General features: G+C 43.5%; 1 protein-coding gene across 1 annotated transcript in view; it reads right to left on the bottom strand.

Annotated features, from left to right (window-relative positions):
- Nucleotides 1-1039: 1039 nt before the first annotated feature.
- Nucleotides 1040-19635, bottom strand: part of ASMTL (acetylserotonin O-methyltransferase like) — a 53727-nt gene continuing 35131 nt past the window's right edge. The window contains exons 9-12 of the mRNA XM_075064323.1: nt 13846-14011; nt 12031-12174; nt 11048-11170; nt 1040-1295 (exon numbers count right to left, since the gene is read on the bottom strand). Coding sequence (XP_074920424.1) covers nt 1081-1295; nt 11048-11170; nt 12031-12174; nt 13846-14011 — 648 coding nt within the window. The 3' untranslated portion in view covers nt 1040-1080. The remainder of the gene's footprint in view (nt 1296-11047; nt 11171-12030; nt 12175-13845; nt 14012-19635) is intronic.

Raw genomic sequence — 19635 nt, 5'->3', positions numbered from 1 at the left:
ACCATTAAATTAGGGTTGAATAAAGACTGGGAGTGGATGGGTCATTACACAAAGTAAAAACTATTTCCCCATGCTAATTTTTCCCCTACTGTTACTTACATCTTCTTGTCAACTGTTTGAAATGGGCCATCCTGAGCATCACTACAAAAGTTTTCTCCTGCTGATAATAGCCTACCTTCATTGATTAGTCTCATTAGAGTTGGTATGGCAACCCCCATTTTTTCATGTTCTCTGTGTGCATATCTATATCTATCTATATCTTCCTACTGCATTTTCCACTGCATGCATCCAGTGAAGTGGGTTTTAGTCCACGAAAGCTTATGCCCAAATAAATTTGTTAGTCTCTAAGGTGCCACAAGGACTCGTTCTTTTTGTAAATACCTAAGAATTATATATAAAGAGACAAACAATGGGCTGTTAAGAAGCATTAACACTCTTGCAATGCAAGAGAAAGCACTTCAACCAACTGTCACAGGTGGTAAGAAGGAACCGACAGGGCGCAGAGCCAGTGGCGCCTAATACACTGACACATGTGCATGGAATTCCAGAGGGTGCCACTCCTGACCCTATGGATACTGCTAAAGCAAAAAATCTCTGATGACTGCGTGTGGGGGCAAACACACCTAGAATGGAATCAACATGAGAAAGGACTTGAAGAAGAACATGGAGAGCTGCACTAACATCCAAGGGAGAGAGCTGGCAGGGAATGGCAGCATGTTCTGGTCTAGAAATAAGGCCAGCCTACAAGCCCCCAACACAAAGAAACAAAGTCGTTCATTAGCAATGCCAAAATTATTGTACGACTGTTGATGTGTCTTCTGATTATGGGGTAACTTTAAAAAGTACTAGCAATTCAATGCAGCCAGAGCATTACTGCTGCCAAGTGAAGAGGGTAGCTTCTGGCATTTTACTTACGTTTAGGAATGTATATAATCTCTCTCAATTATTGAAGTAGTTTCAGAAAGCTCCCAAAGTCACATACCTCTTTCATAAGCTGCTGATGGGAAACCAATCCTATAATAAAAATCATCAGATGTGATTGCTGATGTGTTCTGGTTTTTATTGCCAAATAAAATTTCTTTATTTCTTAATGCAGAAGACAACATCTAACACATTTCCTGTCAGTTTAATTTCTTCATTTGTGAAGCCATGATGGTCCAGTAAACACCTATATTTGGAGCCATTCCTCTCCTTTCCCTCTATCTGGACAAGCATGTTCAAGGACTGCAGTAAACCTGTGCTCCTTCTTTTCTTCTCATCATCCAACACCATTTCAGCCCGCAAAATGCCACAACCTAATTTAAAAACAAACAAACAAAATACCATAATCCTAATCTGCAATCAGATTTAAAAAATTACATCTGCCATATAAAAATGCATAAAATATAATACTAGCGGTTTAATTTTGCATTTCAGATGTACTCAAGTTACTAGACCAAAATCACTATATACATACTGTATACATTAGCTCCTTGTAGGGAAAAGAATTTCACTTCCTTTCACAAGATCCAGGGGATACATACTATGGGCTAGATCGCCTCTGTTTCTGTGAGAGGGGGACTCAGATCTGGTGGACCTAGGGTGGGGTGTGTTTGTGCGGAAGAAATAGGGGTAAGACCACTTCAGTGTCACTCACTGTCCCTATCATCTCTTAAGCCTGTTGTTTACATTTATATTGCAGTAATTTTCAGGGAACAACTGGAGGACTAAGGATGGGGGAGCACAGTGCTAGGCACTGTGCAAACACAGAAAGTGATAATCCTACAGTAGCCCCTCCACAACTCTTCCACAGGGATAGGGTTCTTTGCGTTGAGGAAGGCCCAGGTGTGAGAATAGAGAGGAGACTACAGTGATGCTATTTTCCACTCCATCTTCCTCTCTCTTCCACCCAATAGGGAATTTCAGAGTAAGATAATGCTGACCAAATGAACATTATTGTACTTGCTCTTCTCCATTGCCTTGTGCAGTCATTTACATCAGTGCAAAGTGAGTGTAAAATGGTAACAAATCAGACCAATGGGTAACATTTTACACTCATTTTGTACTGATATAAATGCCTGCACAAGGTGCAGGACAACAGTGAATCGAATCTCATATCTATGTTCTGCCCCTTGCGACGATTACCTCAGAGGCACTCATGACAGTATGGCTCCTACTAGCAGGTGAGAAGCTTTGAGAGGCATATAGCCCAGGGCTCTGATGTATAGATTTAGGGGACCCAATCCCCTTTCTGTCAGGGGTTGAGCATACTGCTGGAGTTCAATAAATAATACAATAAATCAGCTGAAGACATGCAATTCCTTTTGGTTGGGTATGGATAAAGTCCTCTGTCCCAAAGCCTGCCTTACAGAGTGTACATACAGCATGACAAATTCTCACCAGCAGAGAATGTAGCTGTATATAACTGAGGCAGATTTACACCTTCTGAAATACATGAGTGCTCATTTGGTCATACAGCCTGAATACATACAGATTCTGTATTAGAATGTTTTTCCCCTCCCATCCCAGGAACTGTCCTCCACCTGCACAGGCAGAACTGCTGTTCCTGATCACATTGCAAGGGTTGCTATGTGGAGCAAAGCAAGGCTGGCATTTCTAGGCCACTGAGCCAGCCTTGTATTAAAAACAGCTGAAGGGGCCTCCTGGACATTTTGCAAGGAAACCATGAATAGCAAGGCAACTAATATCCTACAGCAAATCACTCAAACACTGGGGATATCTGAATGCCATGAACACACGTGGACAAAACATATGCAGGGGAATCAAACACTGCCAGTCTGGCAAGGATCCCCATGTACCTACAGAGAGCAAGTTATGATTAGCATAGAAAAGAAAAAAACAAAACACAACTACAGGTAAGGAGTATTTTACAGTAGGAACGAAGATCCTTCTCAAGGAAGGCTTAGACAGAATTTAACTTGGGTTCAAGGCTTGTCACTCTTATCCTTATAGCAGCGGAAAATACTAGGTGAGGCTCTTTGATCTCTTTGCAGAAGGTCAGGAGGAAATCATTGTAATGATCCTTGCATTGGCCCAGTTCTACACTGGTGTAACTCAAATGAAATTAATGAAGTTACATTGCTATAAAACAGGAGCAACGCAGCAGTTGGAAAACTGCAGAGAGAAATCAGAGGTAGAAATGTATAAAAATTAATTAAAAAAGTTCTTGCAGCAAGGCAGCAATAATGCACAAAGGGTTCCATTTAGAATAGCATAAGAACATGGGAAAATAGCAATGGGCCCATGTATTACACAGTGACTGCAATGGAAGGGCAGGGGATGGGGGAAAGAGAAAAAGGTAAGTCTGGTGTTGCACAATATAAATGCTTCAAGTAAAAGTAGACGACGACCTGTGTGTCAGGGCCACTGCACATTATGTTCTCGTTTCTAAGAATAGCAACTAGTCTTGTTACAGATTACCCATAATCCTCATTTATTTTAATAGGCTGGTTCTGTGCAAGGGCAATGTTGTACTCATTTCCTCTCTTCATCAAATGGGCTCTATTGGAACCATGAACCATGGAGGTGCTTGCCTAGGCTGCAGCCACAAACCTGCTCTGTAGTTGACCAACCCCAACACTTAGCCTCAGAAATGGAGTCCTTAACTCCATCGTCAATAAGGCAGCTGGAGATATTGGGAAACGTCAGGGAGGAGGTGGTGCCTCTCCTAACAACCCATCATGGTAGAAAGACAGCAGGGGATGCAATGAGGGAGCCTGGAAGCCCCCCTGCTCCATCCCAGCACAACGACAAACTGATCCAAAACTGAACTGGCAGCCAAGAAGGGGATGAGGGGGCACAGCCTTTAGACAACACTGCCTAAACTCCTGCCCTTAGGGCTCATATTGAGCCACACCACAGCCCCTTTGCTGTCCCAGGCACAGAAAGTAGTTAATATCTGTAGTGAGCGTGCTAGGGTTGCCATTTTTCTATTGGGTTGGGGGAAAAAAATCCAAACAAAACTCTGCTTTGTCTTACCAGACCATCCCCCCCCAGCCCTCAAGGATTCTTCTCAGCTCATCATTCAGTGAGTAAGCATCTGAGCTCTCTTTTCTCTTATTTCCCTTCCTGTGTCTACTGATCTTTTAATCCCCAATATTTTGCACCTTTTTACATTCATTTGGCGATCTATTCGGTCTCTCAGACATAACAGTTACATTACCTGATTTTTCTACATTGGACTTCCTCTATGCCATTTATATAGACATCCGTAAATGATCCCACATTCAAATAAACGTGTTGGATGAAACTCTGATAAGTGAACTGAATTCATATGAACATCCTCTCGTGCATATGAAATCAGACACGCAGATACAGTTACATTCATTTCAGTGGGTGGAGTTCCTCATATCAACATGGGCATTCCTACTACTGTGAAGCATCTTACCACCAAACAGCAAGTAGTAAATAAGCGGACTTTAGTATTGGCAACAGTTCAGACATCTAGATGACACAAAATAATCCCTCATTAAAGATTATGCAGATTTGGAGAATTAATTTTAATAGCTCAAAATTATCCTTCATTTAAACATTGTTCAGACAGTTTTTTCAATAAGGAAACTTTACGACCCAGTCATTATAACAATAGTGAATAGAAATGAATTTTGTCCAGGGAAGCAGCATATCAAGGTTTGTACCTCTATAAAAACAGATTATTGGTCTATCTAGTATTCGGAATGTCTATCACTCTCCCAGTAATTCTGTAGTATTTAAAATGATCATAAACTCCTCTCCCTGCCCTGCCCAGCCCTGAATTCCTTGCCTACACTATACTTCCACTGAACTCAGTGGGAGTCTTGGCAATGGAAGGAATAGGCCCTGTCAACAGCAAGTGAAAATGTTGCAAATGTCTTTCCCCTCTGCTCTCTGAAAGACATACAGCATTGATCTTTCCTGCATGTCAGCAAATCTCTCCGAAATTAGTTTGGAGAGAAGCTAGCAGAACACAGACACCCGCTGTTGAGCAAAGCACATTCTCCTGCAGCTCATTAGCCACCCTTTGTGAGACATTCAAAACCAGTTAGCAAAAATGATTTTGGCTGTCCCGGTTCACAAAGAATGTTATTTGTTTCAACAGCTGCTTCAGATGCATGTCTTATATGGAATTTTCAAAAGGTAAGCTCCCCCTGCCCACACCCCTAATTTTGCAAAGCTAAAGTTAATGCAGACACCTAGCCTCAAGGGACTAATGTGTAGTAAATATATAATGTTGTGCTTTTCTAGTTTAAGACACTGAGTTTATGTTTTAGCCAATTGTGTTCTATAAAAGTTTTACAAAGAATAAGTGAGTACACAATAATTAGAGGGCATAACATTAATTTGACAGTATGGTAGAATATGATAGTTTTACAGCTTATATAAATCCATCACATGCTTAGTGAGACAGAATCAAACAGTAAAACTTTCATCTGTTGAAATAATAATGCTATCTTTTTTAATGCAGATCAATTAAAAGTAGAGAGAGACCCTTTTTTGTTCCAAAACAGAGAGAAACTTGTTTTTAGTTTATTTAGTTTTCAGTAACTGGATATACAACCTTACCAACTTTTACTCATCCAGGGCAAGAAACTGCTACAGGTAAATCATTATTATTGGAAAACATGGGTAAGTAGAGAGTGACAAATTTTCATGATGAATTTGCATGGTTGAAACATATTGTAATAAATATGTCCCTCATTGATAATTTAGCTCATCAGGGCCCCTTTACCCTGCTCAGTGCTCAAAGAGAAAAGTAATTATGTTAATGACAGACATTTATGGTGCACTTGAGAAGACAAACTCTGCCAGATGAAACTATATAACTCTTGCCCTTGCTAAAAGCATCTTTGAAAGTTGCTGATGTCAGCAGATGAGTGTCAGTACAGCCTCTCCTCTTTTATCCTGGCTGAGTGGTGATATTGCTATGGAAATCTGCTGCAGTCAGTAAACTCACAGCTTCCCAGAGATGAAAAACAGTAGCTTTATTTACAGGCGGGGGGAGGTTCCACTACAGCTTTAGCAAAATATGTTTTATATGAAAAAAAGTCACGATTGAAGAGTTATCAGAAAAAAACAGCATATGAAATAGGGGAAAACCAGAGCCACAAATTAGTTGATAATCTGGACATACAATATATACTTATCCCTCCAATTAAAAATCACAGAATGAAAATCTGGCATTTCTTTATTCCTCTTATATCAGCATGGAGTTGGAAAGAAGGGAAGAGCACTAGTATTTATGTAAGAAAATACTGTAACTCTTCGCTTAATTTTGTAATTATGTTCCCGAAAAATGCTACTTTAAGAGAAACAATGTTAAGTGAATCAGATTTCCCCATAAAAATTAATTTAAATGGGGGTGGGGGCGGTTAGGTCCCAAGAGAATTTTTTTCCGCCAGACAGAACACAATATTATATACACCTCTATCCTGATATAACACAACCCAATATAACATGAATTCGGATACAATGCGGTTAAGCAGCGCTCTGGGGGGAGGGGGGTCTGTGTGCTCCAGCAGATCAAAGCAAGTTGCGGTAAGATGTTTTGACTCCCAAGGACAGCGTTATATAGGGGGGGAGAGAGAGAGAGTGTGTGTGTGTGTGTGTGTGTGTGTGCGCGCGCATTTCAAACAATTTAATACCATACACAGCAATGACGATTGTGAAGCAAGCTTGAGGTGGTTGAGGTGGTCAGAGGGTGGGATATTTCCCAGGGAATGCCTTACCGCTAAATGATGAACTAGCACTCGGCTGAGCCCTCAAGGGTTAACACATTGTTAATGTAGCCTCACACTCTACAAGGCAGCACAAATTAAGGGAGGGAAGACAGCATGGCAGAGACACACACCATATGCTTGTGAGAGAGACACACATTGCCCCTTTAAGTACGCTGATCGCACTCTAAAGTGCACTGCCTTTTTAAGTAGATCAGCAAGTTGAGACAGCAGGTGCTGTCAGCAAGCTACCTCCATCCTGAGCCCTGTTCTGTCCCTGCCTACTCTATGGCGATGGGGGAGGGGGAGGAGCGGGGGAGGGGAACACCTTGACATTAGCACTCCTCTTTCTCTCCCCCCAACTCCACTGCTCAGCAAGCAGGAGGTTCCTGGGAGCAGCTCCAAGGCAGAGGGCAGGAGCAGCACAGGCAGTCGGGGGAGGGACAGCTGAACTGCTGGCAACTGATAGCCTGCTGGGCAGCTGCTATAGTGGGGAGCTGATAGGGGGCTGCCGGTCCACCCTGGTTCCAAGCCCCCACCAGCTACCTCCAACAGGCTGCTCTTTCTGCAAGCAGTGGACAAACCAGGCGGCTGCCAAACAACATTATATGGGAGCAGTGCACAACTTTAAATGAGCATGTTCTCGAATTGATCAGCAGCATAACAATGAAACAATGTTAACCAGGATAACTTTAAGGTAGGAGTTACTGTAAAAGCCAGAAAGAGGATGTCACCACCTAACCCTTTATCAAATGGACTCTTCTCTCGAGAACAGTTGTATTTGAGTGGTATGAGTCAGGATCTCAGTTTGAGAGCATGTGGGTGGCCAATTCACTTGAAAGACAGCCTCTACAGAGGCTGCAGTGAAATTATGGTCACTGTAGGACCAGAGTCTACAGTAGTAAATAGGGGCAGCTCTAGGCATTTTGCCACCCCAAGCACGGCAGGCTTGCCTGCGGAGGGTCCGCTGGTCCCGCGGCTTCATCTGCAGGAGGTCCTCCGAAGCTGCGGGACCAGCGGACCCTCTGCAGGCAAGCTGCCAAAGGCAACCTGCCTGCCGACCTCGCGGCGACCGGCAGAGCACCCCCCGCGGCTTGCTGCCCCAAGCACGGGCTTGGCGTGCTGGGGCCTGGAGCCGCCCCTGGTAGTAAAGATCCTTGTGACATGACAGCTATGGGTGGGAGTTTCACAATCACCTAAGTGACGAAGGGGCAGCTGCCTATGACCCTAAGACACTTCTTAAAATCCCACTTTTTTCTTTTTTTATTCCTGTTTGCAAAAACATGCATTTCAAGGTTGTTTCCCTCTTCTGCTTCTGAGCAAAGCACTAAGGACCAGTGAGCAAAAAGAGAAAGCACCCCAACATTACCAAAGTTGTACAAAGTGCACTTTTGTAAAGACAAATGCAATGATTGGTAACTACTGAATAAGTTGCTTAAAGGAGCAAGAAAATTCCTGCAGCTTTTGACCATTTTCCAGAGTACTTTATATACACAGTTCATACTATACCTAAGCAATTGACAAAACAATCCATACTGTGGCTGGTTGATAGTTGTATGAAAGTAAAGTTACAAAAGCTCAGTGCCACACTTACTTGCAGTGCAAACTAACGTGCAGAAGTTTTCTTAAAGCCCAAAATCGCATCTAAAATGTTTCCTGTAATTTTAATTTGCACATTGGTGAATCCATATTTCTCCAGTAGTTGCTTATACTCTGATCCATTTCTCTGCTTTCCTTCAGTCATACTGAGAGACTGTAATACTCCTCTAGAAGGATGTGTCTTCTCTTCATCAAGCACAATTTCTGCCAGTAGCAAGGCACTTCCTGTGTTTTCAAAACAACCAAAAATGGTTCAATAAAATATTCTTAGCTTCCAAACTGCAATGCTGTTGGTTCAAATGCTATTATAAATGGGGAAGATGTGTACCTAAGATTGATGTGTTAGTGAGTTCACTGTGTGAGCCTTTGGAGAACATTTCCCTTTCATTTCTCACCATGAAGTGGAGAGGTAGTTACTTCATGCTAGGAGGATTAGGGAACTTTCAGGGTTTTTATAAGTTTTCTGATTTCTATATGAAACCACCTATGGTTTTATAGCTTGTCAAAGCACATTCTCTCAAGCTAACAATAGACTATTCTAAAGGTAAAAACATGAAAGTGTTGGAGAATTGTCAAAGTATTTCATACAGACCAGATGTAATTCTATTTCACAGAAAAGCATTCAAGGCCACCATAGCAACCATTTCCTGCTACATTAGGAAGACAGTAAGGCATACAAGAAAGCAGGCATTCCTCCCTTTGGTTTACAGGGGTGATTCAGCAAACAGCATGGTTACTACTTGAAGTAAAAGTTAGCAGCTAATGATATCATTAAGGTCTCCCCTATAAATGTCATTGTCCAATCACAGAGACTCCTTTGCAGCAATATTTAGCCACGAAGTATTCCAAACTGTCCTTTGAAGCAAGCAGCCCTGGTTTTCTCTTACTGCTTTCTACATCCACTGCTTGCAAGGACTTTTTGTCATGTCTCCTGTTCTCCATCCTGGCAAATGCAGTTATCATTTGGTTATTACCTTTCTCCTCCTCAGTCTTACTACTAGTTTCCTCCTCCCTTTGGCATTTTTATATTGTGCGTAGGGTACGGTACAGCATATGCAAGGCCATCCCTAGAGGGGTGCACAGCCTTCCCTAGGTGGCATGCAGGGCCCCGAACATAGGCGTTGAATTTCTATCTGCCGGGGGTGGGGGTGCTTCCCTCAGCCCCACCCCTACTCCACCCCTTCCCCCAAGGCCCCATCCCCACCTAGCCTCTTCCCACCCCTGCTCCGCCTCTTCCTGCCCCCACCTCGCCTCTTCCCCACCCAGTTCCACCCTCTCCCCCGAGCACACTGCTCCCTCGCTCCCTCCTCTTCCCCCCCACCAGCGCCTCGTCATAGCGAATTGGGAGGGAGAGGGAGGCACTGATTGGCGGGGCCTGCCAGTTGGCAGGAGGCATTGGGAGGAGGGGAAGGTTGGTGGGGGGCTCCTCCTCACCCCCTGTCTGCCCCCCACTTCACCTCCCCACCCGCCTCCCAACCAAGCACAGGGCCCCCTAAAGTGCAGGGCCCAGGGGCGGGCACCTCGATTTGCCGTACCCTAGGGACGGCTCTGGGCATATGTGAGGTTCATATTTCTGGAACACTTCATTATTTTTATTCTGATAACATCCAGAATATGCTAAGCACTACTCACACACAGGAAAAAAATCCCAGCCCATCTCCTGAAGAGTTTACCATCAAACCCCGATCCTGAAAACATTTATGCACTACTCTCATGAGAGTTAATATAAGCATATGCATAAGTGTTTACAGGGTTGATGATGGGGAGGGAGGGAGGGAGAGAGACAATCAAATAGGCATAATTTTTATATAAATGATAGATTTAGAATACAAATATGTGAATTGATTGTTCCTTTGCACAATGACAGCCTTGATAAGCTTTTGCTTCTTAGTATGTTGTGCCATAACACAATTTGTAAAGGCTTCTATTTTAAGAAGGGGAAGAAAAAAGTGATGACAGACGTTCCTCTTTAATTGGAGTCATTGTAAACCACTACCCAGAAAATCCTCCTGTTATTAAGCACTATACTGTAAACATTAATGCCTTGTCTACACTGGCAAGTTACTGCACAGTAAAGCAGCCTTCTGCGGTGTAACTCCCAAGGTGTACACACTGCCAAGCCACTTAGTGTGCAGAAACTCCGCAGTTGCAGTGTTGCAAAAAAACCATCTCAACAAGAGACTTCAGTGCTGTATTGGCAGTGTAAACACATTACAGCGCAGAAAGCACTCAGCTGGCCTCCATAATCCCTCAAGTGGCCGCTCTGCAGAGAGCAGGGAAGGGAAGCAGGGGCTGATGTCGGGGACTCCCCCCACTTCAGTACTGGTTGCTTCCTGCCACTGTCTGAACTTACAAGACAGCATACTGAGACACTCTCTGTCCCACAAAACACACTGTCTTTCTCCCTCCCCCCCCCCCCCACAGGCAATGTAGTAGGATGCACATGGAACAATGGAATTGGGAAACCTGCATCATGTGATGCTGTGCCTGCCCCATGAGGCATTGCAAACCCTTCCCAAAGCACCCTGCAGTCAGTTGCACAGTGGGATAGCTACCCATAATGCACTGCTGTCTTTGCCCAAGAACTGCTAATGTGGATGCGCTCTACCATCACAAGAACCTCATCGTGGACACGCAACAGCTCTGTTTAATTACAGCGATTTAATAAAAGTGGTATAACTTGTTGCGCAAAAACTTGCCAGAGCAAACATACTCCAAGGAAAAAAAAAACAAAACACAAGATGAAAACCCCTTACCTGGTTTGCAAATAGCTGATATTTTGCTTAACAATATGTGAATCTTTTCATCATTCAAGTCATGTAGAATTAGTGAAAGGATGTAAAGATCTGCTTCTGGAAGATTATCTTTGAAGAAGTCACCTGTTAGAAAATGTATATTTGGTATGATACAATTCTATAAAGCAAAGTGAAAGATATTTAGGGGAATATGTATGTTTATTTATAGTATGGATGTAGTTTGGGGATGCAGAACATACGAAGTAAAATAATTTCAGTGTTAGTTTAGTTTTAATGTACATTTGATTTTGAACTTCCTTCTGCTCCAATCAGCAAGTCCATGAAACATTTTAGAAACCAGGAGAGGAACCACAGTTTGCATCCTAAAATAAACAGGGAGCCAGCAGAGGTGATGGGGACAGGGTTTTTTGTATGCAACTTCCTACATTTGCTGAAATTCAGAACTCAGAACTGGTGAGTCAAAGTAAAGAGAGTTTCAATAGTTAAAAAGACATGAAGTCATGAATAAAGACTTCAGCACTGGTTATGCACTGTGCTACACATGCAATATTTTGATTTGCAGTTACAGAAGACATGGTGAGAGAAGGGCAATTCATGTCAAGAATACTGTAAAGTTTATGAACCATGTAGAAGCCTGAGTCAAGAAGTGAAATTGAATTGTGATGGTAATGGAAGTATCCTCAAGCAAGTTAATACGGCATACACAGGAGGAGTGTCCAGCCAGGCCCCTCACTGGTGTCACTTAAGCCATGTCTCAGTCACCACTATTTTCAAATCTCACCCAGTCTCTTTTTACCCTGCTGTCTTATGAGGAAATGAAGTAACATGCAAGGACCTAAGACCTTCACTTAACATGGAGGATTCTGCTTTGTGCTTAATCTTGTTTGCCCCCAGGCATAGCTTCTGCTCACACTTTTGCTGGAGCAGACCAGTGTGTTATGTCAATGCTGCACAGTGAACCAGGATTGTCAGTCTATAGTTACCTGCTGTGAACATCACTGAAGTTATATGCTGTCCTGAAGGCTGAAAGCAAGAGACATTTGCAATGACGTCTGGAAGGTCAAATACAGTTACGTTTAGGTTTGGGTATTTTTGTACTAGCTCATGGGCCAGAACTCCAGTGCAACCTGTAGTAAGTAAAAAATAACTAAGTGAACCTTTTCCTTTATATCTGCAGACAAAGTTCATATTGTATCTTACCCAAATACAACAGCACTAAGTTAAGGATGGGGGTGGCCAAGAGACTCTACAGGAGACTTGAGAGCTAGTGTTGCCTAGTACACACAAGTCGGGAGTGGGACTAAGGAGACCTAGGTTCTATTCTTGGCTTTGCCACTAGCCTGCTGGATTTATGTGGGCAAGTCACATCCTGTCTCTGTGCCTCAGTTTCCCCAAGGTTAATGACACTGACCTCCTTTGTAAACTATGGATGCAGAGCTAGGCATTATTATTACTGGCAATTCTTGTACAGTTTGAATAGTGCTCCTGTTAGGGTGCAAAGGATGCAAGGAAAGGAGCAGGAGCTCAAAACTCTGTGGAGGTTCACTGGTAAAAGCAGTTCCAACCATGGACTGTGCTGGTCCCTATGTGCTGTCCACCCTCTCACCCCCTGGGCAGCATAGTTCTCTCAGGAGCTCTCTTTTACACAGTCTTTTGCCTGCATAATACGCCCTCTCTGTAGAGGTGCAGGCACAGCTAGGAACAGCATTAACTCCATGCTGATTCCTACAGACAGCATACTCTAGAGAATGGCGGTTCTCCAATTGGATCCCTTTGAGGACTGGAATTGGGACATTGCAGTGCTAAGCTACAAAACAATACCAAATACTTGTGGGGGCCATCTTGGATTTTTATCCAATTAGAGATTTTGTGTCTGAAAGTTTTTAAATTTTCTAAATTCAATTACAATTTTAACTCTAATCCAGGGATCGGCAACCTTTGGCACGCGGCCCGCCAGGCTGAGCCAGTTTGTTTACCTGCCGCGTCTGCGGGTTCAGCTGATCGTGGCTCCCAGTGGCTGCAGTTCACCACTCCAGGCCAATGGGGGCTGCGGGAAGTGGCGGTCAGCACATCCCTCAGCCTGCGCCGCTTCCCGCAGCCCCCATTGGCCTGAAGTGGCGAACTGTGGCCAGTGGGAGCCACGGTTGGCCGAACCAGCAGGTAAACAAACCAGCCTGGCCCACCAGGCTGCTTACCCTGGCAGGCCGCGTGCCAAAGGTTACCAATCCCTGCTTTAATCAGCTTAATATTTAGCACTTCCATAGTGCTTTACACAGGTGGGTAAGCATTTTACAAGTGACCAAGGTTAAGATTTTCAAGAATGATTAGTGATTTTGGGTGTCCAATATAAGATACCTGAAAGGGCCCTGGATTTCAGAAAATGCTCTGCAAATCCTCTGTAAAGCACGTCCCTTTAAAATAACTCAAGTTTCGCACCAAAAACAGAGGCATCCAAACATCAATCATTTCTGAAAATCTTGATATAATTAACATGTGAAGATCACACAGTAAGGCAATGGAAGAGCTGGAAATCGAATTCCCAGCCCAACTACTGAACCACATTGCTTTTCCTCGGGGAAACCCGGCCCGTGACTTAACAGCCATATTCAAAGTAAATGAACAGTATTTTAAGCTAGTATACTTCCATTTAACTTCATTTTAGCTTTCTATCAAAGCTAATAACAGCAGAAAATTTACCAGTTAGAGAGGAACAATTGTAATTTTATATTAGATTTTCTTAAAACTATGATGTACATATATTTCATTAATTTGTATACAAGTCAGTCTAGTAGCAATACCTCCCAAATCACAGACAGATCTAAACGGTGAAAGATCAAAAGCCGTTGCCACATCTCTTGCTGTCAATTTGGCAATGCTATGCATGGCAGTCATGAAATGCTGCTTTGCCTCCACGGTGTGATAACAGGAATCCTTGAAAACAGAATACAAAATTTTATTTATGCACTTAATTTATTGTGATTTTAAACAACTGAAAAGATGCCTATCCAAGGGTCTCAGTGCTCTACCACACCATTAGTACCGTAACTCAATCTATGTTATTTGCCACTGTTGTTGTAGATGCATTGGTTCCAGAACATGAGAGCGACAAGGTGGTTGAGGTATTATCTTTTATTGGACCCAAGTTTTGTAGGTGAAAGAGACAAGTCTTCGAGTTACATAGAGCTCTTCTTCAGGTCAGGGAAATGTATGCAGAGTGTCACAGCTAAATACACGATTTTATTTAGATTGGAACAGATTGTTTAGCACAACTAGTTAACACATTTCTGATCACAGATTTCCATCACAACTTCAGCAGCCACCCCCCATCCCTCAAACTCTCTAGAACACTCCTGCACTTGCATCAACTTCCTGGACACCACAATCAGCTTCAACAATGGAACCCTACAGACAGCAACACAAAAGAAACCTATGGATCATTGTACTTAAGTTCATAGATCCAGTAACCACCTCAAACACACCAAGAAATCAGTTATCTACAGCCAGGTACTCAGATACCACAGAATGTGCTCTGAGGAGAAAGTGTGGAATACACACCTTAGCACATTTAAAGCCGCCTTCAAACAATGATGCAATCTACGTCCCTGATGGAATGTCATAGAAGAGGCCACCCAAACACCCAAAAGAACCTCCTTCAATACAGAAGTAAAAAGATCCTCTAGCCTCACACCCCTAGTTCTCACCTATCACAATACACTGGAACCCGTACGGGGTATCAATCACAACCCACACTAAACATCAGAAACAAGCTCCATATAGACCAGTACCCACCAACTCAAAGTGGCACCAGACCCTTCCAGAACAACAAGTGCAAAACCTGCACCCATACCTCCATTGCTATGATGATCAATACCCCCACGACACACCTTTCAACATCCATGGGTCCTACATATGTCTATTATAACATGTGGTTTACCTCAACCAGTGCACTAAATGCCACAACAACAACTCTGGGAGTGAAGCCAGACTCTCAAATGAACCACACAGAAAAAGCCAAAAACAGCTTAACAGCAGTGGGTGAACACTTTTCACAGAACAAATCACTCCATATCTGACTTCTCAGTCCTCATCCTCAAAAGGGACCTGCCTAACACCTTGAAAAACATGAGCATGGGAGCTTAAATTCATAACTTTTCTAGACCTGAAAAATCATTGTTTTAATAAGACATTGGATTTACGGCTTATTACAACAATTTGTAACCCCCCTTTTTTGTCATATGACTGCAGAGATGTTAACTGTTCACTTCACTTTGAATGGTCTCTTATAATAGATTGTTTAGATTAAGTAGTTAACATGTGTTACATGTTCTATTTAGCTGTGACACACTGAGTACCTTTCCCAGACCTGAAGAAGAGCTCTGCGTAGCTCAAAAGCTTCTCTCTTTCACTAAAAGATATTACTTTACCCAGCCTCTCTCTAATAACTCAATCTAAGCAGATTTTAAATGATCAATTCAATAGGAACTAGCCAGCCAGCCATCTACAGGTCCTTTCCACCCCTTCATCATTGTGGGAAGCATACCCTCAGCCCACTCTAAAAACCTGATCAAACAAATGTCTTTTCCAGCATGCTAGGAAGGTCACCAAATGCCGATTATTTTGGACCAACCTCCAGAGTTCTGGAGACCTTCCAAGAAATGACCACAAACTTTTATAACAATGGGAATCCAACTTGAGCACCCCTGCTGGCTGCAGCCGGGGCAGTATGGCACAGAGAAAATGGCAATCCATCAGGGGATAACAAAATGCTTTCTTTAACCAGTTATACCTGTGGCATATGCATTTATATAATAATTAAGCTCCATTCAAGAGAGCTAGGTGTCTGTTTATAACAGGCCTGCACAACATACGGCAGCGGCGGGGAGTCCAGAGCCCTTTAAATCCCAGCTGCGGCCGGGATTCAAAAGGCTTTGAGCTGCTGGCAGCCGCGGGGAGCCCAAAGCTCTTTAAATCTCAGCCATGGCAGGGATTCAAAAGGCTCTGGGCTGCCCGATGCGGCGGTGAGCCCAGAGCCCTTTAAATCCCAGCCAAGACCAGGATTCAAAAGGCTCTGGGCTCGCTGCCGCGGAGGGCAGCCCAGAGCCCTTTAAATCCCAGCCGCGGCCGGGATTCAAAGGGCTCTGGGCTGCCTGCAGAGATTCCCGGCTGTGGCTGAGGGCTCAGGGCTCCTCGCCGCCACGGGCAGCCCAGAGCCCTTTGAATCCCAGCCACAGCTCCAGCAGATGGGCTGGGGCTGGGATTTAAAGGGCTCTGGCTCCCCTCAGAGGCAGGAGCTCTGGGCCCTTTAAATCCCTGCCCCAGCCCCTCAAAGTTCTGGGTTCCCCCAGCTGCCGGAGCCCCAGGCCCTTTAATTTGCCCCTGAGGGCTCCCAGCCACCTCTTCAGCTGGGAGCCCTTGGTTGATTTAAAATGAAGTATTACCTCCCCACACTCAACCTTCCTTTTTGGCCCACAGCTGTTTTGGTGGGGCGGTGCTGGGGAAGGAGGGTTTGTTTCTGCAGGGCTGGGTGGTGCTGGGATGGGGTGTTTCCATGGGGCTGGGAGGGTCTGTGGGGGATGTTTCTGTGGGGCCGGGGGGCTTCGGCCCTCAGCTGTTTTCTTTGGAGTAATGTGGCCCTCGCCGCTTTACGAGTTGTGCAGGCCTGGTTTATACTGTAAACTTATTTTGAGAGAAAGGACTGAATCTTTGCTTCTAAACTGTTTTTGGGTTGTGTTTTTTCCTGCTGTTTCCCAATTGTTTTCACTGAATGCTGACATTTATTTATACCTATAATTCTTTGTCAGCAGGAACTTCTTAGCAGGCATTATGTAACTGGAAGTTATACAAAGAAAAGAAATGGCTTCTTAACAGTTTGCTTCCCTGGTCTCCAGCAGTGATTTTCAGTGCAGAGCAGAGTATATTTTTGTATTAATCTGTAATTTCAGAGAGGCTAACTGGCTGAATGAAAGAAGAAAAAAGGAAAAAAAAAAGAGTCCCAAACGGACAGTTGAAGAAGCGAGTGTCCCACACTCTAAACTGAAAAGAGACACAGAGAAAAGATGGTACTGTAGATGGAAGTAGACTACTGATCATGCTACAGAAAGGCAGCTAAAGTGTGTGGAGAAAGCCAGAGTTAGGAAAACCAGGATGGTAGTTTGCAGTTGAACTCTGGGCCATCTAAGAAGGAATATGATCTCCCTTCTTAAGGCAAAGCAGAGTGGAAGGGATAGCTCAGTAGGCTGAGCATTAGCCTATTAAACCCAGGGTTGTGAGCTCAGTCCTTGAGGGGGCCATTTAGGGAACTGGGGTAAAAATCTGTATGGGGATTGGTCCTGCTTTGAGCTGGGGGTTGGACTCAAGGTCCCTTCCAAACTCTGATATTCTAAGTTTGGCTATAGCATTTCTGATTCCCTGAAGTTTAGAAATGAGGAATTTGGGAAGACTATCATAGGGAAATGAAATAAGATAAATAAATGCCTAATAGATACAGACTCCTTGTGAGACTGTTACTGAGTTACTTATCCTATGTATGCCACAGTTTGAGCAACTGTAAAATGGGAATACTTACCTAAATGATGCTGACAGCACTTATTAGCTAATGCTAAGTTTCTTGGGTGAGAGGAGATAGTCCATGATTTTTAAGAAGCCTCTCACCATCCCTCTAAGCACACCTACATAAATGTTACACACAGAAAAAGAGTAACTGACTGATGTGAAAGTAAACAGACTCAGTCTTACCCTTCAAACATGTGGGTGAAACCTGAGCAAACGGTTGGGCTTTATCATAGTGTGACCTTGGCACAGTGTACCAGGTGAATGTAGGAAGCACATTCCAGACGTGCGGGAATAGAAACAGCTGCCCCTGGCTTCCCGATATTCAGATCTAGAGCCTGGAAATGAGAGTGCATCAACTGATCTCCACTGGTGTTACGGTGCACAGGGAAGAAGTGTATTCTGATCCCCCAAGTTCATGCAAGCGCTTGACGGGGTTGCTCAATGTCCTCAAGTCAATATTCTCCCATCAAGGGCATTCTTAGGGCAGTGGTTCTTAACCTGGAGTGCATGCACCCTTTGGAGGTGTGAGATGCCCTTTCTGGGGGTGCAAGACATGCCAGATTCTTTTAGAAGGAAAATGATCGAAAACACAAAATTAAGCACAGGCACATAAGTACAAGTACTTTGTTTAATCAAACCTATGTATTTATTAACATTATACATTTTTTAACAATTACCGCATTAAATTTTAACTGCACAATTAAAATATATAATTCTCTCTCTTTCATTCTAGAGTTATGATATATCTAGATTTAAAGAACTTACCTACTTCAACGATTTTTGATAAGGGGTGCGAGAACATATTTTTGAGAACCAAAGGAGTGCAGGCTACAGTAAAGGTTAAGAACCACTGTTGGCTGAAGGCTTTGAATAGGAAGACCACAACATAGGACTGGATGAGGAGACTGCCTAGTGTGCCTGCCTCTCATTTTTGCAGCTTTTCAGCCACTTAGAGCAAGCAGCTGTTTGTCTCCCACATTCCCTTGCTATAGTTATGCATGCCACTGTAACCTCTAGAATAGATTGCTTTAATACCTTTTCTATAGTGCTATGCTGAAAACTGCTTTGAAAGCATGAGCCAATTTGCTTAGCAGTGTTAACATGTTACACCTGTACCCAAAGACTCTGGCCCCTATTCATTTCTAGGTTCAAATCAAGGTGTTCATTGATTGCAAGGCCCTATATATATTCAGGCCCTCACAACCTTAGGACACTGACATCAATGGGAGTTGAGGGTGTCCAACAGCTCCCAAGAGGCACTCAGCACCTTGCAGAAAGAAACTCCTAGTCCTTACAGTCCTCCAAGCTTCTTCTACACAGACAATCCATTAGCTCCTGGACCTCTGGCACCCATGCTGCTGCATGCCCTCTCCTTCCCCACACCCCCACATCAACTCCAGCCCCCTTCTGTGACAAGCACACAAAATACAAAAGAAAATATGGCAGGGGAGTGGCCTTTGTGGGATATTTGTAGTGCAAAGAGAATATTGGCAAAGGGGTAAATTGTATAGTCCTTGCAAAGCTACAAATGGCATGATACATATGACCCTAATTGCACATGAGATAGAAATACGTGAGACAAATACTTAGAGGGAGATTCAAGGGATGGAGAATTCTGAAAATCTTTGACTCAATGCAAGGCAGATTTATAAACATGCTCAGATAAAGGAAGAATAAGTTTGGAGTCAAAGCAGATTCTAGTCAGGAGCAAAGTTAAGCTCAGATCTTGTCTCGAGTGCTGAAATATTTCTGGTCTTCTGCTGAAATCAGTTTTGGAAGACAAGCTTTCAGGAGAGATGAAGTACATACCTTGTAGATACTAATTCTGGGTTTTGGTAACTATACTGTGACATTAAGTTCCTGGACTGCATTGCAGACAACTTTTTATTCCAGAAGGTTGAAAAAGCTACTAGGGGGGAAGCTGTTCTAGACTTGATTTTAACAAATAGGGAGGAACTCGTTGAGAATTTGAAAGTAGAAGGAAGCTTGGGTGAAAGTGATCATGAAATCATAGAGTTTGCAATTCTAAGGAAGGG

This window comes from Chelonoidis abingdonii, chromosome 1, assembly GCF_003597395.2.
Source record: "Chelonoidis abingdonii isolate Lonesome George chromosome 1, CheloAbing_2.0, whole genome shotgun sequence".
Classification (NCBI taxonomy): Eukaryota; Metazoa; Chordata; order Testudines; family Testudinidae; genus Chelonoidis; species Chelonoidis abingdonii.
The sequence above is the reverse complement of the archived record's forward strand: the minus strand, read 5'-3'. Positions and strand labels throughout refer to the sequence as shown.